Below are 20,666 nucleotides of genomic sequence, written 5' to 3'. Positions count from 1 at the left end.
GATGCCCCCAGACTTGTGAACGTGTATTATGGCACAGTCAAAAGGATGGTAATAAAGCTGTGCTTACATATAGAGAATCCTTTCAAAGGAATGGAATATTGACTCAAAGACTGGAGAGCTATCTTACCCATTGTATATTACTAACTTCCATTGATTTCTCTAGTTTCAATTTCTTCTGTGGCATCTTGGTGTTGTAGACACCTAGGGAGAGTGTTATAAAAATAAGAAAGAACTTTGAAAGCTCGTAGAATGATATAAATGACAACATATTCAACTCCTATTAAAAAGCTTCCCAGCATGCCGAGTAATGGTACACATCAGATAACAAGGTGCCTTTTATACACACTTGGTGCTTCTATTAATGATATTATTTAGATCTTCCTTTGTAAATGACACAGAGCAGACTTCAAACCTTAAAGATTAAGAGTTATGAATACCCTCTCTTGGTTCAGTGCTTTTCAAGTGTAAAAGGCACTTAAGAATGAGCATATATTTAAACGTGTTTCCATGATGAGTTTTATGTCAGTGAGGCTTGCCCAAGACAGGCTTGTGAATATGGTCCTCACCTCTCCCTTTCTGAACCTTTTCCTCTGCTCTATGGCTCTCAACTGCCCACTCAGATTCCCTGCATCCTTTGGAGAGTGGATGGAGGCCAGGAAACTGCCCAGTACCTTGAAATCCCCCCACTGTGCCTGTGAGCCCTGCTGAAAAAACGGCCCATCTGATTGTGGACAGAAATGACAGCAGATGAAATGGCTGCCAGACTCCCATTCTCCTCTAGTAAATAAACATCAACTTGCTGTCATAACCATCAACGAAAATCCATAACTTAATGTGGCTCTACTGTATTTTCAGCCTCCCTGGAGTTAGATTAGCAGAACAAAAGCTGAGCGTGAGAATTCATGTTAATTTCTTACCAGTTCTAACACCCTGAACGTAAGAAAACAAAGTTCTTAAGAAAATAGATTATCATATATATGTGCTAAAACCTGAATACGATAATCCCAAAGCTCAAAATGTGATTGAAAAATGTTTTCTGGGATGCTTATGATGGTTGCTTAAGTTGTAAATCTTGGCTTCCGTATCGTGTACCTCTGATATCAAGTGAATTTCAGACCATTAGCCATTTGGTTAAAAATAAAGAGTATCGATTTTATCTGGAAAGAGACCAAATTAATTTTAAATACAGGTGCACTTCTTATTTTTATTATGAATATATGAGGAAACAAACTCATTGGATGAAGAGTTAAATAAATGGTTAAGGTTTATTCATTTTATTTTGCCAGATGATGCCTTATAATGTCTTTATAGATTTCTTAATATTTCCCTTTGTTTCCTTTGAAAATTCTTTTATTGGGTGGTTGGGTTTCGGTGGGGAATGAGCCTAAGGATCAGAGAACTATGATGATTCTACATCATTCCTACCCAAGATAGAGGAATGCATTGGTTAACTCTGGTTTCATGGACCTCTGATCTGAGGAATAAAAACCCCACTAAAGTTACCATCAGGATTAGCTCTGTTCTTTTGACTAGCATTTTTATCTATCTGATTTGAATTCAAATGCATTATTAATATTTTTCTTCTTTTTAATATAGGTGGAGAACAGACCAAAATATTATGGAAGAGAGTACGTATCATGCTATTCTTTGTTTTAATAATGTAGTAAGTGTCATTTCATGTGTCATTGAAATAGTAAATATTAAATATCTTCTAATATTCAGTCTTCATCAAATGTCCATTGTGCCAATGTTTAATAATAAGGGTAAACGTAATCAGACCCCTTTGTATTGAGTTTTCTTTAGGAGACTCGGGTGCGTGGCTGCCATTAATGTGGGAGGGGTAGTATCTCTCGCTGTAGTTCTGAGTGCCTGGCAAGTATTTCAAATGTAAGGCAGCATTTTCCACGACTGAGGCTCTGTTCGTATTTTATTTCATTTTCTACCTTGATACTGTATAAACATTTAGAGCGTCAGAGATTGTAAACCGCGTAGCTGACTTCTTTACTTCCACGTACCTCGGTAGAAGGCAATCTGGGAAAGTCACCTCATTTCCCTGTGGCCTCATAAAACCACAGTGATGACTTCTCTTGACTTGGATGTATTAGCCAAATTGCCTCGATCCCATAACGATGATTTCCACCCATTCTCCTCTTCCGTTCCACACTTGTGTTGTTTTACTTTCGCAGAAGCCTACGGTAGAGCAAATATGCACGCTGTAAAAAGAATTCCCAGTCTCAGGCTGCAGTGTGTGGAGCAGGTCACAAAGCACAGGCAGAGGCAGCCCACACAGGGGGCCAGCCCCCCAAGCTCTCCTGACCCATCCAAACCTTCTTCTTCCATTGCCCGTCAGAGCCTCATCTTCATGATGGGTGCCCCTCTTACGTGTCCCAGCCTGGCAGCCACTTCCTGATGGCCACGGCTGCGTTTCTGAACCCTCTTGCCAGCCTTGGGAATCCGGCCAGCACCCCTGGAAGACCCTCCTGGGAGCACCGGGCTCTGCCCTCACATCCTGACATCCCGAACATCTAACCTAGTTAGCTGTAGGATGGCTCTTTTTACTTCAGTATACTGATTTGGATGTTGTCTCCCAGAGAACGCAAGTAATAAAAGGGAGAGAGAGAGAGAGGGAGAGAGAGAGAGAGGAAAACCTATCATATACGTCTCAAATGGGACGCTTTTGCATGTGAATTCCAAAAGGATCTCTACTGTACAATTTCTCTGTTGCATGAAAGTTCTGTTGAATGACCTTTTAGTTACCGTTTTCCAGTCCCCAATCCACAAAGACTACATAGTGAGAAGACAGCAAAGAAACATTTTCTTTCTTTTTTTTAATGTTTTATTTCTGAGAGAGAGAGTGAGAGAGCGTGAACAGGGGAGGGTCAGAGAGAGAGGGAGATACAGAATCTGAAGCAGGCTCCAGGCTCTGAGCTAGCTGTCAGCACGGAGCCCAACGTGGGGCTCGAACCCACGAACTGTGAGATCATGACCTGAGCCGAAGTCGGATGCTCAACAGACTGAGCCACCCACGTGCCCCAAAAAACATTAACTAGAAAAAAAAAAAAAAAAAAAAAAAAAAAAAAAAAAAAAGAGAGAAAGAGAGAAACTGTTTTGTATTAGTTTTAAAACTTCAGATTCTGTGTTTCCCTTCCCTTTTTTTTTTTTTTAAATGTTCATTTTTATTTTTGAGACAGAAAGCGATAGAGCATGAGCGGGGTAGGGGCAGAGAGAGAGGGAGACACAGAATCCAAAATGGGCTTCTGGCTCTGAGCTGTTAGCACAGAGCCTGACGCAGGGCTCGAACTCATCAACCACGAGATCATGACCTGAGCCAAAGTCGAACGCTCAACCGACTGAGCTACCCAGGTGCCCCCCCCCCTTTCCTTTTTAAAAATAAAAGGTTTTTGTTCCCTTTCGAAAGTAATATATGCTCTCTTCAGGAAACATATATGCATGTTTTTTCCTACTAGGAATCATGAGAAACTGTTGCCAATGGATACCTTTAGGGGAAGAGAGTTTATACTCCGTCTTGTTTACATTTTCACCTCTTTTAACTTTTGAATTGGCCCCCTGTGCATAACTATTACTTTTATTCTTAAAACATTAATAAATTAATACCCACTCATTTGGAAAAATTAGGAAATACATAGATACGGAAGGTAGAGAACATTTACAACTCACCATTAAAAAGCCCTGCTGGGGGCGCCTGGGTGGCTTAGTCGGTTAAGCGTCTGACTTCGCTTAGGTCATGATCTCGCGGTTCGTGGGTTCGAGCCCCGCATCGGGCTCTGTGCTGACTGCCAGCTCAGAGGCTGGAGCCTATTTCGGAGTCTGTGTCTCCCTCTCTCTCTGACCCTCCCCTGCTCACATTGTCTCTCTCTCTCTCTCCTAGAAACAAATAAAAATATTAAAAAAAAACAAAAACAAAAAAAACTCTGCTGACTCTCCCCTTCATCTCATCCCTTCTGGTCTTTTCCTACGCTTTCTGTCTACAAAGGGGGGATCATAAGATCTGTACGTCATGGATATTTTTAAACCCATGCGTAAAGGGCATGATGAGCCACAACCTAGATTCACAGAACTGTCATTTTCTTCTTCTGAAGAATTCAGTTTAATTTGGTTCTTGACACTTGACATCCGCTTCCGGGCTATTGCCTAAAAGTGTCAGGGGAGTTAAGGCTGCTTTCAGGCTAACTGCCTGGTTGGTCCCCCATCTGCCGATAGTGACCTGTGCCCCCCTGTGTGTGGGCCCTGCCCTGTGTGGTCACCCCCTCCCCTGCGCGGGCCCAGAACCATGTCCTGGACATCCCAGCCCTTGTCCTTTCTCACTCCAGTGTTTTCTGATGCCCAATGCCCCTCCTACCCTCTATCATGTCCCTGTCACACCCGCACACACGTGCACACCCACTCTCTCTTGCACACCCACTCTCATACACACACTCATACACCCATATGCTCTCTCACACATACTCTTATACACACTCATACCCACACATGCTTACTCTCTCTCATACACACACACACACACACACACACTCATATATACATACATTCTTCCACATACTCACACACACATACTCTCTTTTTCATGGATACATCTCTCACACGCACACATACTCTCTCACACACACTCATACACACACATGCTCTCTTGCTCTCACATATACAGTCTATCTCATACACACACCCTCTCATGCACGCACACATGCTCTCTGTCACACATTCTTATACACACACACACTCATACACACCCATGCTCTCTTTCTCTCACACACTCTCAGTCATACANGGGGAGCTGTATTTACTTAAAGACAACAGAGAAAGTGGTCCAGTGCCTGCTTCTGGCTCCCAGGAGTCATGTGCACTCTATGCACCTTAGACATTTGCCTCCCGAGTAAAGCAGTCATTGGCCAAACTGCGTTCTTTCTAGATAGGCTGTGTTTCCTACTTGCATGTGTATTACTTTTAAAATTGCAAAAAATTATAATAATAAACGTTCTTTAAAAAGAAAAGTACATACATTTAAAAAGACATATCCCTAAGCGATTGCTCTCAAAATTAAAAGAAATAGAAGAACATCGATGACCTGAGAAGTGGTTCCAACAGCATCTTTAAGATATGTGGTCGCTACCCCCTCTTCATCCAAGTGGGGGACAGTAGGTTCTACGTGGCTCTGCCATCGTTTTTAGCCTCACTCTTTGTGGTGCATACTTTGTACGTGGTCTATGGAGAACGAAGATGGTCTGTCTCTCCTCAGGTTTCATGGGATCATCTCCCGGGAGCAGGCAGACGAGCTTCTCGGAGGCGTGGAGGGCGCCTACATTCTTCGAGAAAGCCAGCGCCAGCCAGGATGCTACACGTTAGCTCTAAGGTGAACTTGATATTGTCCATCGTTGCAGCTGCTTTTCAAGTGACTTTATTTTTTCCCTGTCTTTTTATTGTTGTAAAATATGCGTAACATAAATTTGACCTTCTTGGCCATGTTTAAGTGTACAGTTTGGTGGTGTTTTAAGTATATTCTTAATGTTACACAACCATCTCCACTATTGCATTTCCAGGACGTTTTCATCATCCCAAACAGAAATTCTGTACCCATAAACCGATCACTCCCCATTCCACACTACTTATTTTTTATTTTCGCTTTGTTTACAGAGTACCAGTAGCATATTAGAAGCTTGTACACTTTCTAGGCTACAGATGGTATCAGTAGGATGGGCACTGAGGCTCTGTTTATGCACACACAGTAAACTGGAAAACAATCTAGAAATTGAGTGCTCCTGTAGTCACTTCTGCCTGAAACTGAGCCAGCTGAGGGAGCGACACGACTGCCTCAGTTAGTTCCCAGGACCCCTGTCACACGTCTTCGCCTCACGTTGTATACGTGCGCCTGGACTGACGTGGAGTTTGTCCATGGGGTTTTCTCAGGGATCCCATTGACCCGTGGATCCCATTGACTCTCAGTGGCAGTCGTGATGCTCGGTGCTAGCAATCCGTGGGAGCAGAGCCCTCATGAGCCTTTTACCACAAAAATCACAAAAACTGAAAAAAATCACAGTGCCCCAAATCATTGCATTTCCTGCGCTTTTGTAACCTTGATCCAATATGTGATCCCCTTTGATCCTTATGGCAGTCCCATAAAGTCTGGGGAAAGCATCCAGTTCCAGAATCGAATTGTCTTTGGGAAGCTCATTTGTGACCTCTTCGGAACTGGGAAGACCTTTCTCCACAGCAGGAGTGGTATCAACAGAAACATGCCCCAGGCCGGCCCACGATGGCGTATTCAGTGTGACATCTCGATGTCGTTGCTGTGGAATACTTTTCAAGTTGCACCTAGGGGTGGCTTGAACATATCTTAGATGATGTCATTATGAGGAAGTACTTCAAAAGCTCGTCAGCGCCCTAGGTTTACAAAGTATTTTCCTCTCCAGCCAGGGTGCTGGCGGTCCCAGCAGGGAACGAAGCAGGGGCTGTGAGATACAGGACCAAGGCCAAGAGGAGCAGCCAGTGCTAAAGGGGGAGAACCTTATAGGTCCCCCATTGGCCCCAGATCCCTAGGACCCCAACTGTGGCAGTTCCAGCAGTGAGCTTCACCCAACTCCCCTCATCTCCCTTCCGTGGCACTAAGTAGTGTGGGAAGCATGAAGCGCTCTACTGGTGATGGTCAGAGATGTAATAAATAGGGGACATCAAGGACTTGTAGAGAGAATTGCCAGGTATAGGGTAGGGGTGGAGGGATGCGGCTAGTTTTCAACAAGGGAGTTTAAAAGCAAAGTATTTGTAAACCAGACTCAACCCTCTGATTTTTACAAATGAGGATGATAAGGACTGAACAGCTTAGTGATTTCTAGGGTCAAATGACACATATGACTGCCTGGTGTTAAATCCCACCCTCACCTCTTTCCAGAGGTATACCTTCAAGCAGTTTCCCAATCTCTTCAAATCTTTGATTTCTTAGCCATAAAATGGGGACAATCATTCGGCCTGTCTCAAAGGCTCTCTATGATCATTAAGTGGGGAGGGGGCGGAAATCATGCCAAGTGCCTAGTTCAGCACCTGGCATAAGTACACACTCAAAAAAATGTTAGCTGCGACTGTTCTTCACTGCTTTTGCTTCTAACACTGTTGTGATTTCTCATTCTCTTGGGGACAGGTTTGGAAACCAGACTTTGAACTACAGGCTCTTCTATGACGGAAAACACTTTGTGGGCGAGAAGAGATTTGAATCGATTCACGATCTGGTCACAGATGGCCTAATAACACTGTACATCGAAACAAAAGCTTCTGAATACATTTCCAAAATGACAACCAACCCCATTTATGAACACATTGGATATGCCACTCTGCTCAGAGAAAAAGTATCCAGGAGGCTGAGCAGGTCGAAAAACGAATCAAGGAAAACAAGCGTCACAAATGAAGAACACGCAGCCGTTGAAAAGGTAAGCACCTCGGACAGAAACAGTGTCCGTTGTTAATCTATGCTGAGTAACTGCGTGATTAATTGTGTATGCGATTGGCCAGAATGTTGGCAGAGACCACCCCCGCCCAAGGAAATCTTGAATTTTGTGCCAAAAGGAATCTTAGAAATCCTCCAGTCTAACTGAGGCTCGGAAATGCGGATTGATTTGCCCAAACTCAAAACAGTCGGAGCCAGGACTTCATAGATAATTACTTGTCATTTTTTTAATGCTTTGTGGTGAAAATAGTCCTTGGTTTCATCCTGCTTGAGGCCTTCCTGGCTGCATCTAGTTCCACCTAGCTATGCAAATACTCCATATTTGTGTCTGGTTCTCTTGGGACGGGGCGGCCATGTGTGATGCACAGGTCAGCCCTCCCCTGAAGGTGGCCCTACTTAGATAACAGGTTTTACTGTCAGAGATGGGAGCCATTATGGGTGATGATGGCTATCTCTGGGAGGCTTAAAAGACAGGCCATCCTTTGCCCCAAGGGAAGAAGAGTTATCATGCCTCTCGGAGGATTAGAAATTTCTAAGTGGGCGATGTCAAGCTGGATGGCTGGATGGGCGGAGGCAGGATGTGGCGAGGAAGATCTGATTTTCCTCTCCAGTAAGTTGCTGTTGATTTGAAAGATACCACCACAGTCTGCTAGCGGGTTTTTTGGAAGTGCCCCTTTAGGAACCGTCTGCTTTGCCTGGGTCGTATCTGTTTTCCACTGAAAGAAAGTGACAGCCAGTCACACCGGTCAGCCCCCACAGAGTCTGTGTTGAGCCCACTCTCAAAGGCAAGCTTGGGCTGGGACAGATAGCAACAAGCAGAGCAGAGTGGTGGGCAGTGCTCCCTCTGGTGATTGCTAATCCTTATTAAACCGGACTGGCGCCCCCACTCTCCAAACAGTGGAACCTGATGGGTTGCCTTGGCTTTGGGACAGGGATGCACCAGAAATCACTGGAACAGCCCGGGGGTGGCGGGGGAGAGCAGAGGCAGACAGTGCTATCTTGTTGGGAGGTGGGCATGATCTTAATTGATTTGCTGATTGAGTTTTAGAGCCTAGAAGAACCGTCCCCAGAAGCACATCAGCTGAGCAGCTGGCCCATGAAAAAATTATTTGCCATTTTCCTTTTTTATTACGCCAGTGTCTCCAAAGCACCTGATATTCTTTTTCAAATAATTGACTTGGGAAATGGTGGGTTTTCTGATTGTTTACATTTTACCAAGAGGGAGGGAGGGGACTTGAGCCCTAACTTTCCGAGTTTGTTCTGGTCCAAGCAAAGCCATTCCTTGGTCTGTTTGTAAAATCTGTTCAAAAGTAATTTAGAATAGAAAATCTGGAAGCTGACCTTCCCAGCCATGACAAATCAGAAGACAAATCATAAAATAAATCTCTGAAGCAGTGTTTATATTTCCGAGTCAGAGAGTAATGCCTTCAAAAAGGCAATCTGTTACAACTGCTGGCTATCCACTAGAATATTTCCAGGAAGAGAGGTGAATAGACAGAGTATCTCTTGTAAGTTTGGGATGAGAGTTTTGGTTCTGAGTATCTGAATTGATATTTCCTGAGTCTTGTCCTTGGCCAAGAGGGAAGTTTGTCCACTGGAAACTGATATTCCTAGAGGATCTCCCCATAAGGAACCTTGCATCACAAAATAGGTCCTTCATTGCACCTCATTTTTGTATTTATTTATTAAAATTAAATCTTAGAGGAAATTAATAATCAGGTTAATTATCACTTTAGATGAGCTTCCCACTACACTTTTACCTTTCTAGGGAAAGGTAAATAAAGAAAACATGGAAAGAAAAAAGTGAAGAGTTTGATGGACAGGTGTTGGTGGTGTGGATTTTCTTGGACGCCAACGATGCAATGGTTGGCTTTCCTGGGGAAATTGGGATGCGTTGCGTCTGGTCACTTGCTAGAGGTTGCTCATTTTGTTAGAGTTTGTTAAGTAACTTGGTACAAATCCGTCTTTTCCTCTCTGACCTGTATTGACAAGTGGAATTATTAAAAGTCTCAGTCTTGCCAGAAATCCTATTTCCCTTAAGGGCAGGTCAGTGGACTGTTGCCATGGAGGCAGAGAGAGACAGAGGTAGCAAAAACTTGAATGGATTGACTGAGAAGTGCCTGGGGCACCTGTCTGCTTCTATAATGGCACGTCTTGAAGGTTTTCATGAGTGAAATGGGTAGGTTTCCTAATCATTCTCAAATCCAGACAGCTCAGCATTTCATTTTCCAGAGTGCTTAAACTTTGTTCACCCAGTTATTTTGTTGATCATTTCCAAATGAATCCAGAAAGACCATGTTACCTGAAAACCCAAGAATATTATCAGTGTTAACTGGTGTAAAGATATTACCTACCGCATCAGGTTTGAGTGGTTTCCAGATTTATCTCCTATCAAGATGGTTAGCCGAGAACTTGATTTTAGTAACTGTAGATGAGGCGGGGAGGTGGGGAAGGGTACAAAAAGAGTGGTGGTAGTTAGCCACTAGCAATCCTTTCCTTTCTGATTCTTTACTTAATGAGTTTTAAAACATTATGATATAGGGGCGCCTGGGTGGCTTAGTCGGTTAAGCGTCCGACTTTCGCTTAGGTCATGATCTCGCGGTTCGTGGGTTCGAGCCCCGCGTCGGGCTCCGTGCTGACTGCCAGCTCAGAGCCTGGAGCCTGTTTCAGTCTGTGACTCCCTCTCTCTCTGACCCTCCCCTGTTCACGCTGTCTCTCTCTCTCTCCTAGAAATAAATAAAACATTAAAAAAAAAATTTTAAAACATTATGATATATAAGGGCCACCATTTGGTGCGTTTAATTAAGATGGTCAGGCCCAGTGTGATTTCTTTTATGAAATTTATTTTGAAATTGATGTACAGACTTGCAAGACCAGAACTGTGAGCAATAGAATAACAACAGTACTTAACATTGGCTCTGACATTTATAGTTTAGAAACCAACTTTGGGGCTCCTGGGTAGGTCAGTCAGTTAAGCATCTGACTCTTGTTCTGGCTCAGGTCATGATCTCACGGTTCGTGGGTTTGAGACCCCATGTCCAGCTCCATGCTGATAGCGTGGAGCCTGCTCAGGATTCTCTGTCCCTCTCTCTGTCCCTCCCCACTTGCACGAGAGCGCTCTCTCTCTCTCAAAAATAAATAAACATTAAAAAATATATAGTTATGGGGTGCCTGGGTGGCTCACTCGGTTAAGCATCAGACTTCGGCTCACGTCATGATCACACGGTTCGTGGGTTCAAGCCCCGTGTTGGGCTCTGTGCTGATGGCTAGCTCAGAGCCTGGAGCCTGCTTCAGATTCTGTATCTCCCTCTCTCTCTGACTCTCCCCTGTTCACGCTGTTTCTCTCTCTCTCAGAAATAAATAAAACATTAAAAAATACATATATATACAGTTTATAGGGGTGCCTGGGTGGCTCAGTTGATTAAGAATCCGACTTCAGCTTAGGTCATGATCTCTTGGTTTTTAGGTTCAAGCCCTGCGGTGGGCTCTTTGCTGACAGCTCAGAGCCTGGAGCCTGCTTCAGATTCTGTGTCTCCCTCTCTCTCTGTCCTTTCTCTGCTCATAGTCTGTCTTTCTCTCTCTCAAAAATAAATAAAAATCATTAATAGACATTAAAAAATATATAGTTTATAAATTAATTTCACATATGTGAAGTAATTTCCCGTTTTATCCTCAGAACAACTTCAAGTACATAGAGTAGCAATCATTGTCCCCATTTTACTGAAAAAGACAGAACAGCAGAGTGAGGAACCAACCTCAGATTTCTAAGCCCCAAGTTCAGAGTTTCTTAAACCTCCAGAGCAGTAAGGCCTCATTCTGTTCTTACTGCCCTGATTGCATTAAGCAAATCCTTGGTTGTCACCATGCTAAGTCAATTGATGCCAAGAATCATTCAATATTTACATGATCTGTTTTTAAAAATGTACCACTATTACTAGCTGTAATAACTAAGCTTTCTTATGAAGGATACTCTGCTGAATCAAATATATCTGACCACAAATTTTCAACAGCACATGTTTATTCAATAAATTCGGCCAGCGGCATTAAATTGCATTTATGTTTTACTGGATAAAAATCTTCCATATTTTTGATAGAATAAAAGCACAGTTTAGAATATAGCATACCTTACCAGTTTATTCATTTCACTATTTTTTTTTATAATGGCCAACGTTAGGAAATAGCCTAAATGCCCATCACTTGGGGACCGCTTAGATGAATTAGGGAGCATCCATGTAAGGGTAAATCCTGCAATCACAGAAACGGGTAAGAATATTTATATGTGCTGATATGGAAAGATTCCCCGGAATTATTAAATGCAAAAAATAGCTTGCAGTGTGGTGTGTGTGGTACGGTTTCATTTGTGTAAACCAGGAGAAAAACAGTCTCCCATATGGTTTTTTTCCGGCAAAAGTATGAAGTATCCCTAGAAGCTACGAGAGTAAGTATCATTGGTTGCCTGTGGGGTGGGGAAGTGGGTATCTGAAGGGAAAAAGAGATTCTTCCCCGCTCCTCTTTGAGACTCTCTGAATTTTGAACTGCGATCAGTACAGCGTCCTATTCAAAAAATTAAATAAGAAAAAAAGAATGCAGTATGTTTTAAATTCACATATGTTAAAGCAAACCCTGAGTGAAACATCTTNGTCACAGACTGAAACAGGCTCCAGGCTCTGAGCTGGCAGTCAGCACAGAGCCCGACGCGGGGCTCGAACCCAAGAACCGCGAGATCATGACCTAAGCGAAAGTCGGACGCTTAACCGACTAAGCCACCCAGGCGCCCCAGAGATCTTTTTAAAAAATAAAATAAATAAATAAAAATAAACACTGAAAGATAGTGAATTTAGAAGCAGACACTATTATCTTCAGCAATGGCAAAAACTGAGGATACAGATCTTTTTGGAAATTCTTTCCACCTTATTTAATAAAAAAGTTCCTTATGGTTTTTTTTTAAAGTTTTTTTTTAATGTTTTTTATTTATTTCTAGGAGAGAGAGAGAGAGAGAGAGACAGCGTGAGCAGGGGAGGGTCAGAGAGAGAGGGAGTCACAGACTGAAACAGGCTCCAGGCTCTGAGCTGGCAGTCAGCACAGAGCCCGACGCGGGGCTTGAACCCATGAACCACGAGATCATGACCTAAGTGAAAGTCAGACGCTTAACCGACTAGGCTACCCAGGCGCCCCGACATCTTCTGTACTCAAGGCATCACCTACACACATGCAGAGACAGAGAGCAAGCAGTTCCGGCCTCTGGACCCAGGCTGCTTTTTCTACCCTTGGCACGGGTCCCACCCCCATCCTGATAGCCCCCCTTTCCCTTCATTTCTCCCTTGGGTGGTTAACAAAGAGCCTATATGTAGCAGCCTTTAACTAAGGTTGGGGACCAGAAGAGGGTAATTATAGCACAGGACCAAAATCGCCAAATGAAGACTTCGATGTGACTGTCCCTGGAAACGGGCTGGCTGTTGCCTTCTCACTGGCCTTGCCCCCCTGGGATCCACCCAGCGCCCCCCCCTTCCCATTTTCCACGCTGCTCCACACCGCTCCTCCTCTGCTCTCTCAAGCAGTTCAGACCAACTCCCAGATTCCTCTTTGGTTTCTGTTTGTCTTCCTCTGCAACCTTGACTGACCTTTTCCCAGTTAAAGGGCCTTGAGCCTGGTTAGGATGGATGTCCGCCTCTCCAGATGAATTGCTTCAAAGAAGAACCATCCCTCCCAAACCCCAATCCACTTTTTTTTTTCTTTTTGAAATAATTCTCTTCTTTGCATCCAAGGCGATCCTCTCCTTGTTTATTTTGCTGTTTCTACCCTACGAACCAGTCAGCCTGCCAGAGATTTTTGGCCAGCGGTGACCTTGCATTTCCCTCCACCGCCCTGGAGCAGAGAATGGATCTCCAGGTCTTGCTGACCAACAGAAGCCTCACAAGTCAGTTGAGCTCAGACTGAATGTTTTCTCTACACCACCCCTCCCCTCACCAAGTCCCACAGTGGTGCTTAAAAGCCGGGGCCCTTGATGACTTTCTGTTCATAAGAATGTTGCTCTTGCTCTTGTTGTTTTCATGTTGGAAACACTGTGATTTGCTTTGTCTGTGGGACAAAGTCCAAATTGCTCAGCAGGACATTTGCAGCTTGTCTGAGCCTGGGCTGCCCTGGAAGCAGAGCCTGAGGCAAGGGTTTGGTATCTTGGTAATACATTCTAATGAGCAGGAAGGAGAGGTCAGGAGAATTAAACAGATGAGATGCCAGTGGGAATGGACTTGGTTGAGTTGGGCATCTTCTGAGGAGCCATGAAGAATTGCTCCTAACAGGAATCGAAGGGGTGTGTGCGTGTGTGTGTGTGTTTGTGTGTGTGTGTTTACCACTTCCTGTCCTCTGCTGGCTGACGGGTGCCGGTGAGCCGTCAAGTCCCGCACACACCAGGCTGTGCATGTGGAGAGCCAGGTGGGCGCCCACGGGTATCCCAGACAGCCGTGTCAGAGAAGCCCCAGATGGAAAGCAAGAGGCGAGGACAGGCGCTAACAGGCTGCCCTGGAGAAGGCAGGTGCTGCAGCCATCCCTGGGGCGGAAGGTGGTGAGGGACATTCAAAAATGGCTGGAAACGCCCATTACAGTCCAGCCCCACCTGTCCCAGCCTGTCTCCCACTGCTGGCCTCCCTCACAGGCCTGCAGTCCGACCCCATGCCTGCCGTCTGAAATGCCTCCCCCCACCTCTCCCTGATCTGTCAGTTCCTGTCCCTCCTTTAGCATCCGGCACAGACTCTCCTGTAAAAGCTGCTCCTTCACAGACTCTAAAGGAATCACCGCCACCACAAGACGGTAATCTTCCTGGTTACTTAATGTGCTGCAGCCTAGGGGCTTGATGAGCTCAGTGGTGCTCAAAGTATGGTCCTCGGGGACCGGCAGCGGCAGCACCCGGGAGACTGATGAGCAGCACCCCTGCTCAGGACCCCTCTGCCCCATCACTACTGGGGTCAGGAACCCTTAGGGTGACGCTTGAGTCTGGGCGCAAGCAAGCCCCCACCCAGGTGGCTCCCTCACACACCCCGTGCCACACACTGCTGTTTGGATGCCTCTCCTTCAGGAGCGGTTGACCTGTCCAAGGCCCAGGTCACCCCGTGGTGAACTCCCCAGCTCTAAAGCCCCACCCATGAAGGGCTCAGCAGAGGACACACAGCCCAGTGAACAGCCGACGGCTAACTGTAAAATGGAATAGACTGTATCACGTTCCGCCTGAGGACTGTGTATCTCGAATATACCAAGAGGCATCTCACACTGCCCCCTTCCCTCTGGGCAGGCTCCTTCCTCCCTGGGCTGATTTGACTCCCCAGGAGGCAAGGGAAAGCCAGACCCTGGAGGAAGAGAGTCCACAACAGGAAACTGAGGCACCCAGCTCGTTAGTCAGGGGTATTTCAAAGACATCTCGAGGTCGTGCTGGCGTGGATGGGGGAAAAATGCTTGAAAGTAACCTGCAACTTAGAAATTCTCTTAAAGTGAAGATCTTTGAGGAACGTAAGTCATACCTACAAAGACGTCTCTGTGAACGATTGAAAAGTGAAAAGTGAATTCAGATTACAGTTAGTCTAGAAGGTGTCCTGGCAATCAGAACCAGCAGGAAACGGAAGACATAGTCACTGGGAATTTGAGGAGAATTTGGTTAACAAAGGATTTTTCCCAGGGTCTAAGAATGGAGGGAAGCAGTTACCTCCCCAGAGCTGACGGGACCAGAAGAAGGCACAGGGGTTACTGGTGTCTGATGAGGGCTGGAGTGGGGTTTCCCACAAGAGGGGGACTCGCACAAGAGAAGGGTTCCCTCAGAAGGGGGGCTTACATAATTGGAGGGCTTCCACAGAAGGAGGGTTCCCACAGGAGGGAGACTCCCATAGCAGGGGGGGCTCCCACACAGGAGGGGGGCTTGCACAGAGGGGGGATTCACAAAGTAGGGGACTGTACAGGAGGGGCTCCCACAGCCCACCATGGGTACCCAGCGAACTGCCATATCACCCAAGAGGGAAGGAGTAGGGGAAAAATAACCCAACTTTTCTCTCTCTTCTACCATTTGATCTCCTGCCTGTACCTCCCATTGGCAAACTGCACCTGAAGCCATAGAGCAAAGATGCCGGGGAGACAGTCTACACGAGTCAGTCTCTTCCCACCATGGCTAAAAGCAGGACAGAGAATGTATTGAGGAAAGGGAGTAGAATACGGCAGAGAGTAACCAATGCAAGGAGTGAATGCAGACCAATTCCACCGCTCGCTGTGTTAGCACTGTTCTAATTACTATGTAAAGTTCAAGTTCCCACGCCGTAATTGGCATTAATGCAAGATAACGAGGTAGCTCTATTCCTGGACGGGCTTCTCAACTGTGACATTGTGGAAAGGATCTTGGTTCTGGAGGGCAGACAGGCTCTGTGGCTTTATTAAGGACAATTGATTCAAACATACTGTTGCTCATTGCCTTTCACCAAGCCAAAGAAAGAGCCTGAATCGTCCAAGTAGAAGCCATCAAGGAACTGAAAAGATCCTCTCACATTCACAGGGTCTGGAAAACCTGTAGATCTGCCCCACAAGAGGTCCTTTGGAAACAATATGTAACTGACATAACCAGTCTTTCTCAGGAGCAAAGGATAAATGAAGATGACCATAAGTTAGCTAGTAAATGTGACAGGTACAGTAATGACTCTTCCTACCTCGCACAGAGAGTCATAAAATAGAATGGGATATAATGCTATAAGAATGGATTTGAACTTAGATTACATTTGCTCATGAAACCAGGTTTTACGGAGCATTATTTTACATTAGAATCCCCTAATGGTGTGGAATTTATCACGCAGTCTGAAAAATAGTTGATTTGGCTAGGTCAGTGGTTCTCAAACCGGCTGCAGCTCAGAGTTACCCCAGGAGCTTTAAAAAAGTACCTGTGTTTGGCCTCTCCTGACTTCTTGAATCAAGGCCCCCACCAGTGAAATTCAGGCATCTCTATTTTTAAGGTTCCCTGGGTGATCCTAAAATTCTCATCCCCTGGTCAGGTAGAAGGTGGGACAGGAAGTAAAGGCTATCAGAGACTGGAGGGAGACTTTTCTCTTAGGGATACCTGTGCCACCTGCCCTAATGCTCCCTAAATGTCCTAATTTTGATGTCCGTATTCATTCTCTGCCTCTACCTGCACATGAAAAGTCTTCCATGAAAATGCTTTTAAGATAGTAAACCCTTGGGGCGCCTGGGTGGCTTAGTCGGTTAAGCGTCCGACTTTCACTTAGGTCATGATCTCGCGGTTCATGGGTTCGAGCCCCGCGTCGGGCTCTGTGCTGACTGCCAGCTAAGAGCCTGGAGCGTGTTTCGGTCTGTGACTCCCTCTCTCTCTGACCCTCCCCTGCTCATGCTGTCTCTCTCTCTCTCTCTCTCCTAGAAATAAATAAAACATTAAAAAAAAAGAAAAAAGATAGTAAACCCTGGTGAAGTTGGCTCTGCTCCTTTTTTCCTGGTTCCTTTTCCCCACACATTGGCTAAAATTTTTTAAAACAGTTTTTTTAATGTTTGTTTATTTTTGAGAGACCGAGCACAGGCAGGGCATGAACAGAGGAAGAAGGAGATAGAATCCAAAGCAGGCTCCAGGCTCTGAGAGCTGTCAGCACAGAGCCCGATGCGGGGCTCAAACTCACAAACCACGAGATCAGGACCTGAACCGAAGTCGGACTCTCAACCGACTGAGCCACCCAGGTGCCCCATCATTGGCTAAAACTTAAATGATGGGGGAAAATGAATTGGAATAAGTTTAAAAGAAATGTAATGAACAGACAGGGGAAAAATCAATGCCTCTTCCTTTTAAGCCAACTGGTGTTTTCTTAGCAGCAAAATTTACAGGACTGTGATCCTCAACTTTGCCTGCCCAGTGGAATCTACTGGGGAGTTTTCAAAAATACCATTGCCTAGACCACACACCCCCAAAATCAGATTTAACTACTGGCAGAATGCCTGGCCTCTGGATCGTAGATGCTTCCGGTTGCTATAGAAGAATAACTAAATCCACTGGGTTTCTCTTCTATCAGAAAGCTGTACTTTTTTACCAATTCCTCACTGTCAGTGATTTCAAGGTTAGAAATTTACAGGAACAAAAAAGAAAGTTATCCTGATGCAGTGAGTATTTGTCAGAATAAGATGGGCCAAAGCCTCATTCGTCCCCAGCCAGCATCTCTAGAATAAACAGCTCGTTTACAGATGCAGCATCTGCTCAAGTATTTTTGTGTAAGCAGTGCCATCTAGTGGCTGGCAGGAGAGTGACATGCTGGTGACACTCTCGAAGGACTACACTTAACAGATGTGAGAGTGATGAGCAAGAACAAATTTTCAACAATGAATTCACTGAATCGTTCCCACTTTCTCAAGGTTTCATAGCACAAATCAGGAGATGCAGTGGCTAGGGGATACCTTTTTGTAGTTTGTGCTCATTCTCTGTGTAAGCAGGTGGGCAGCTCTGCTGGCTGGGGACCCTTAAGTGTAAAAAGGTCCCAGTGATCTGATTCACTGGGATTCTGATTTAGATGTGCCCAAACTTTTTGGCTTTTTTATATCCTCTTTAAAATTTCTGAGAACCCCCGAGAGCTTTCATTTATATGAGTTGTATCTATTGATATTTACTGTATTTAAAAGTAAAAGAGGAAAATGTGAAATAGTTCTTCTTTTAAACATAACCATAATAAATTCATTGAGTGTTTATGTAAATGACCTATTTTTTAATGAAAAATAACCCCATTTTCCAAAACAAAACAAACACTAGTAGGAATATTGGCCTGGTTTTACATTTTTGTAAAGCTCTTTAGTGTGTGGTTTAACAGATAACACATGGGTTCTCACATCTACTTTTGTATTCAATCTGTGATGAAATCTTTTGTTTGTAGGAAGGAGCTTTGGCCTCCCACAGACCTATGTCATTGAAAAAAAGGAACAGGATTTTTTTTTTTGGTAGCCATTTAAGGTAAATCAGAGTTTAAAAAAAAGACCAGGGGCGCCTGGGTGGCTCGGTTGATTAAGCGTCCGACTAAGGCTCAGGTCATGATCTCATGGCTTGTGGGTTCAAGCCCCATGTTGGGCTCTGTGCTGACAGCTCAGAGCCTGGAGTCTGCTTTGGATTCTGCCTCTGTCTCTCTCTCTCAATCTCTCTCTGCCCCTCCCTTGCTTGTGTGTGCACTCTCTCAAATATAAATAAAACATTTTTTTAAAAATAGACCAAAACTTAACAAATGGTAGTTTCTTAAAGACTAGTCACAATGTCAATCAGTGGATAAGACAATTGGTAAAAATAGTTTTGAAAGCATGAGATCTCTGAAAGTATCTTGAGGTCCCTCACACTTTGAGAACTGCTGCTGTAGGCAGATCCTCTGATGGATGAAAAAAACACCTTTTAGAAAAGTTTATATTTGTAAGTCTCCAGGCAGGTGTTCAAGGGGAATCAGTATGCCTTTTGCATCGCCTTTGACCGTGGGCGGTAAAAGACGCTGTGACCTAGGGCTGTTCTCCACTGGCAGAGACTGCTGTACTCCCCCTGATCATGACCTCAGAGCTCTTCCCTTTGGCTGTCAGGGTGGGAAGGGGCGCTGGACAGCGCAACTGATCCTGGACCTGTGTCATTTGAAACCGCTTTCCAGGTGATTCTGCTGTATACTCCCAGTAAAGAACCACTGACATGGTCTTGCTCTCTGCCCTGCAGAGATGAGAAATGGGCCCAAAGCTCAAGGTGACATGGTGACATTGAACACCGGTGGGACAAGACACAACTTTAGGGAATCCCAGTATTTTCTTTCTTTGGCCTAGCACAGGGCGCCACCCTCTTTCTTACGCCTCCAGTGTTTCTCCTTCCACCATCCTGTGTCTCGCGAGTCAAAACTCAGCAGTCTCCCCAACGCCACCCCCATGGTGAGTAGCTGTCACCATTGTCACCTAGAACCTAGGCATCCTCTTCGGGAAACTGCACCCACACCCGTCTCCTTTCCCACGTCCAACTTAGGTGCTTCTGGTGGAGTCAGACCCAGCCTCTGAGCCCCGAGGTGGCTTTGTCACTCAAGGCTGATCCAACGGGTCCCATTTCCAGGGCGACTACGGTTGGTTCAAGGGTGGGCATGCCGTCAAGTCAGAGCCACTGAAACCAATAGACTTTTACTGTGAGTTTCAAAAAGAAGGCCTGCTGCCCTTCTTTCTGCTGGGTTGGATTCAGCAGGAAGCAGTCTGGGTGGTCCCTGCTCTGGGAGTGAGAAAGTGGAGCTGGAGGGGAGGGAAACTGAGTCCTCAGAACTTGGTCTGTGCCTCTATCATACCTGCTCCTGGATCCTGCCACCTTCGGTTAGATATTTCAGTCATGTCGGTTACGTTGGTCGATTAATTCCCGTACAGCTTTTTAGCTGTGGGAACGGGAATGTGTGTTGAGTTTAGATGTCTACTGTCTTTGTGGCCAGAAGAACAGAACGCCCTCTTTTATCCTGCACTCACTGCTCACCTTTCTTGTCACCATCATCGAGAAAGTGAAAGCTCTAGTCTTCAAATTCAGGTTCATTTTAATTTTAATTGCACAGTCCACACTATTCTTCTTTAACATGGTGATGTTCAATCAGAAAAGGGACCATCTGCTGTTAACTGAAGTGGGTAGGAATGTCATACCTGGGTTACCAGGTAGACGTGGGAAATAACCCAAAACCACTTGTGGAGTGTATCTCTCCATCTCTCGCCTTGTGATTCCGCCCTGAGCGTATCTCTAGACCTCCTAATAATTATAGGCACTTAATAAGATTAAGGCAGTATGCTAAAGAGTCCTAGTGAGCTCTGATAACCCAGACTTATCTATTTGTGATTTTGCCAGGAATTTTTTTTTTTTTTTTTTTTAACAAAGCAGAAAGAAACACAGCTCCATCTACAGTGTCGGACTTGGCCAAAGAGAGCCTCTATTGAGCGCAAGACTCCCCAGGTTATTGGTAAAATAGGAGACATAAGCTGAAAACCTATAGCCCCTCCCCATTTTTTGGAAGGAAAAAAAGTCAAATATCTATCTGTAATCTTTATGAATTAAAAGCTTAGTCTATAAGAATTTGTGGGTTTTTTTTTTTTTCTCAGGTTTGGGGAAGAGGAAGGATTTTGCTTCCTGCATAGTTTCCATTGACATTAATGGAAATGAAATGGTCAAGACTACATCTTGGGTTATTTGATTTCATTGCCTCTGGAACAGGGTGCAGAACCGGCA

General features: G+C 45.0%; 1 protein-coding gene across 1 annotated transcript in view; it reads left to right on the top strand.

The window, feature by feature from the left end:
• CHN2 (chimerin 2) overlaps positions 1-20,666 on the top strand; it is a 304,029-nt gene that overhangs the window by 188,682 nt on the left and 94,681 nt on the right. Inside the window, exons 4-6 of the mRNA XM_077775468.1 lie at positions 1,597-1,628; positions 5,255-5,368; positions 7,148-7,433. Coding sequence (XP_077631594.1) covers positions 1,597-1,628; positions 5,255-5,368; positions 7,148-7,433 — 432 coding nt within the window. The remainder of the gene's footprint in view (positions 1-1,596; positions 1,629-5,254; positions 5,369-7,147; positions 7,434-20,666) is intronic.

The sequence above is a fragment of the Crocuta crocuta genome, unplaced genomic scaffold (genome assembly GCF_008692635.1).
Source record: "Crocuta crocuta isolate KB4526 unplaced genomic scaffold, BGI_CrCroc_1.0 scaffold197, whole genome shotgun sequence".
Taxonomy (NCBI): domain Eukaryota; kingdom Metazoa; phylum Chordata; class Mammalia; order Carnivora; family Hyaenidae; genus Crocuta; species Crocuta crocuta.
Note: the sequence above shows the minus strand (reverse complement) of the source record. Positions and strands in the feature narration are given on the sequence as shown.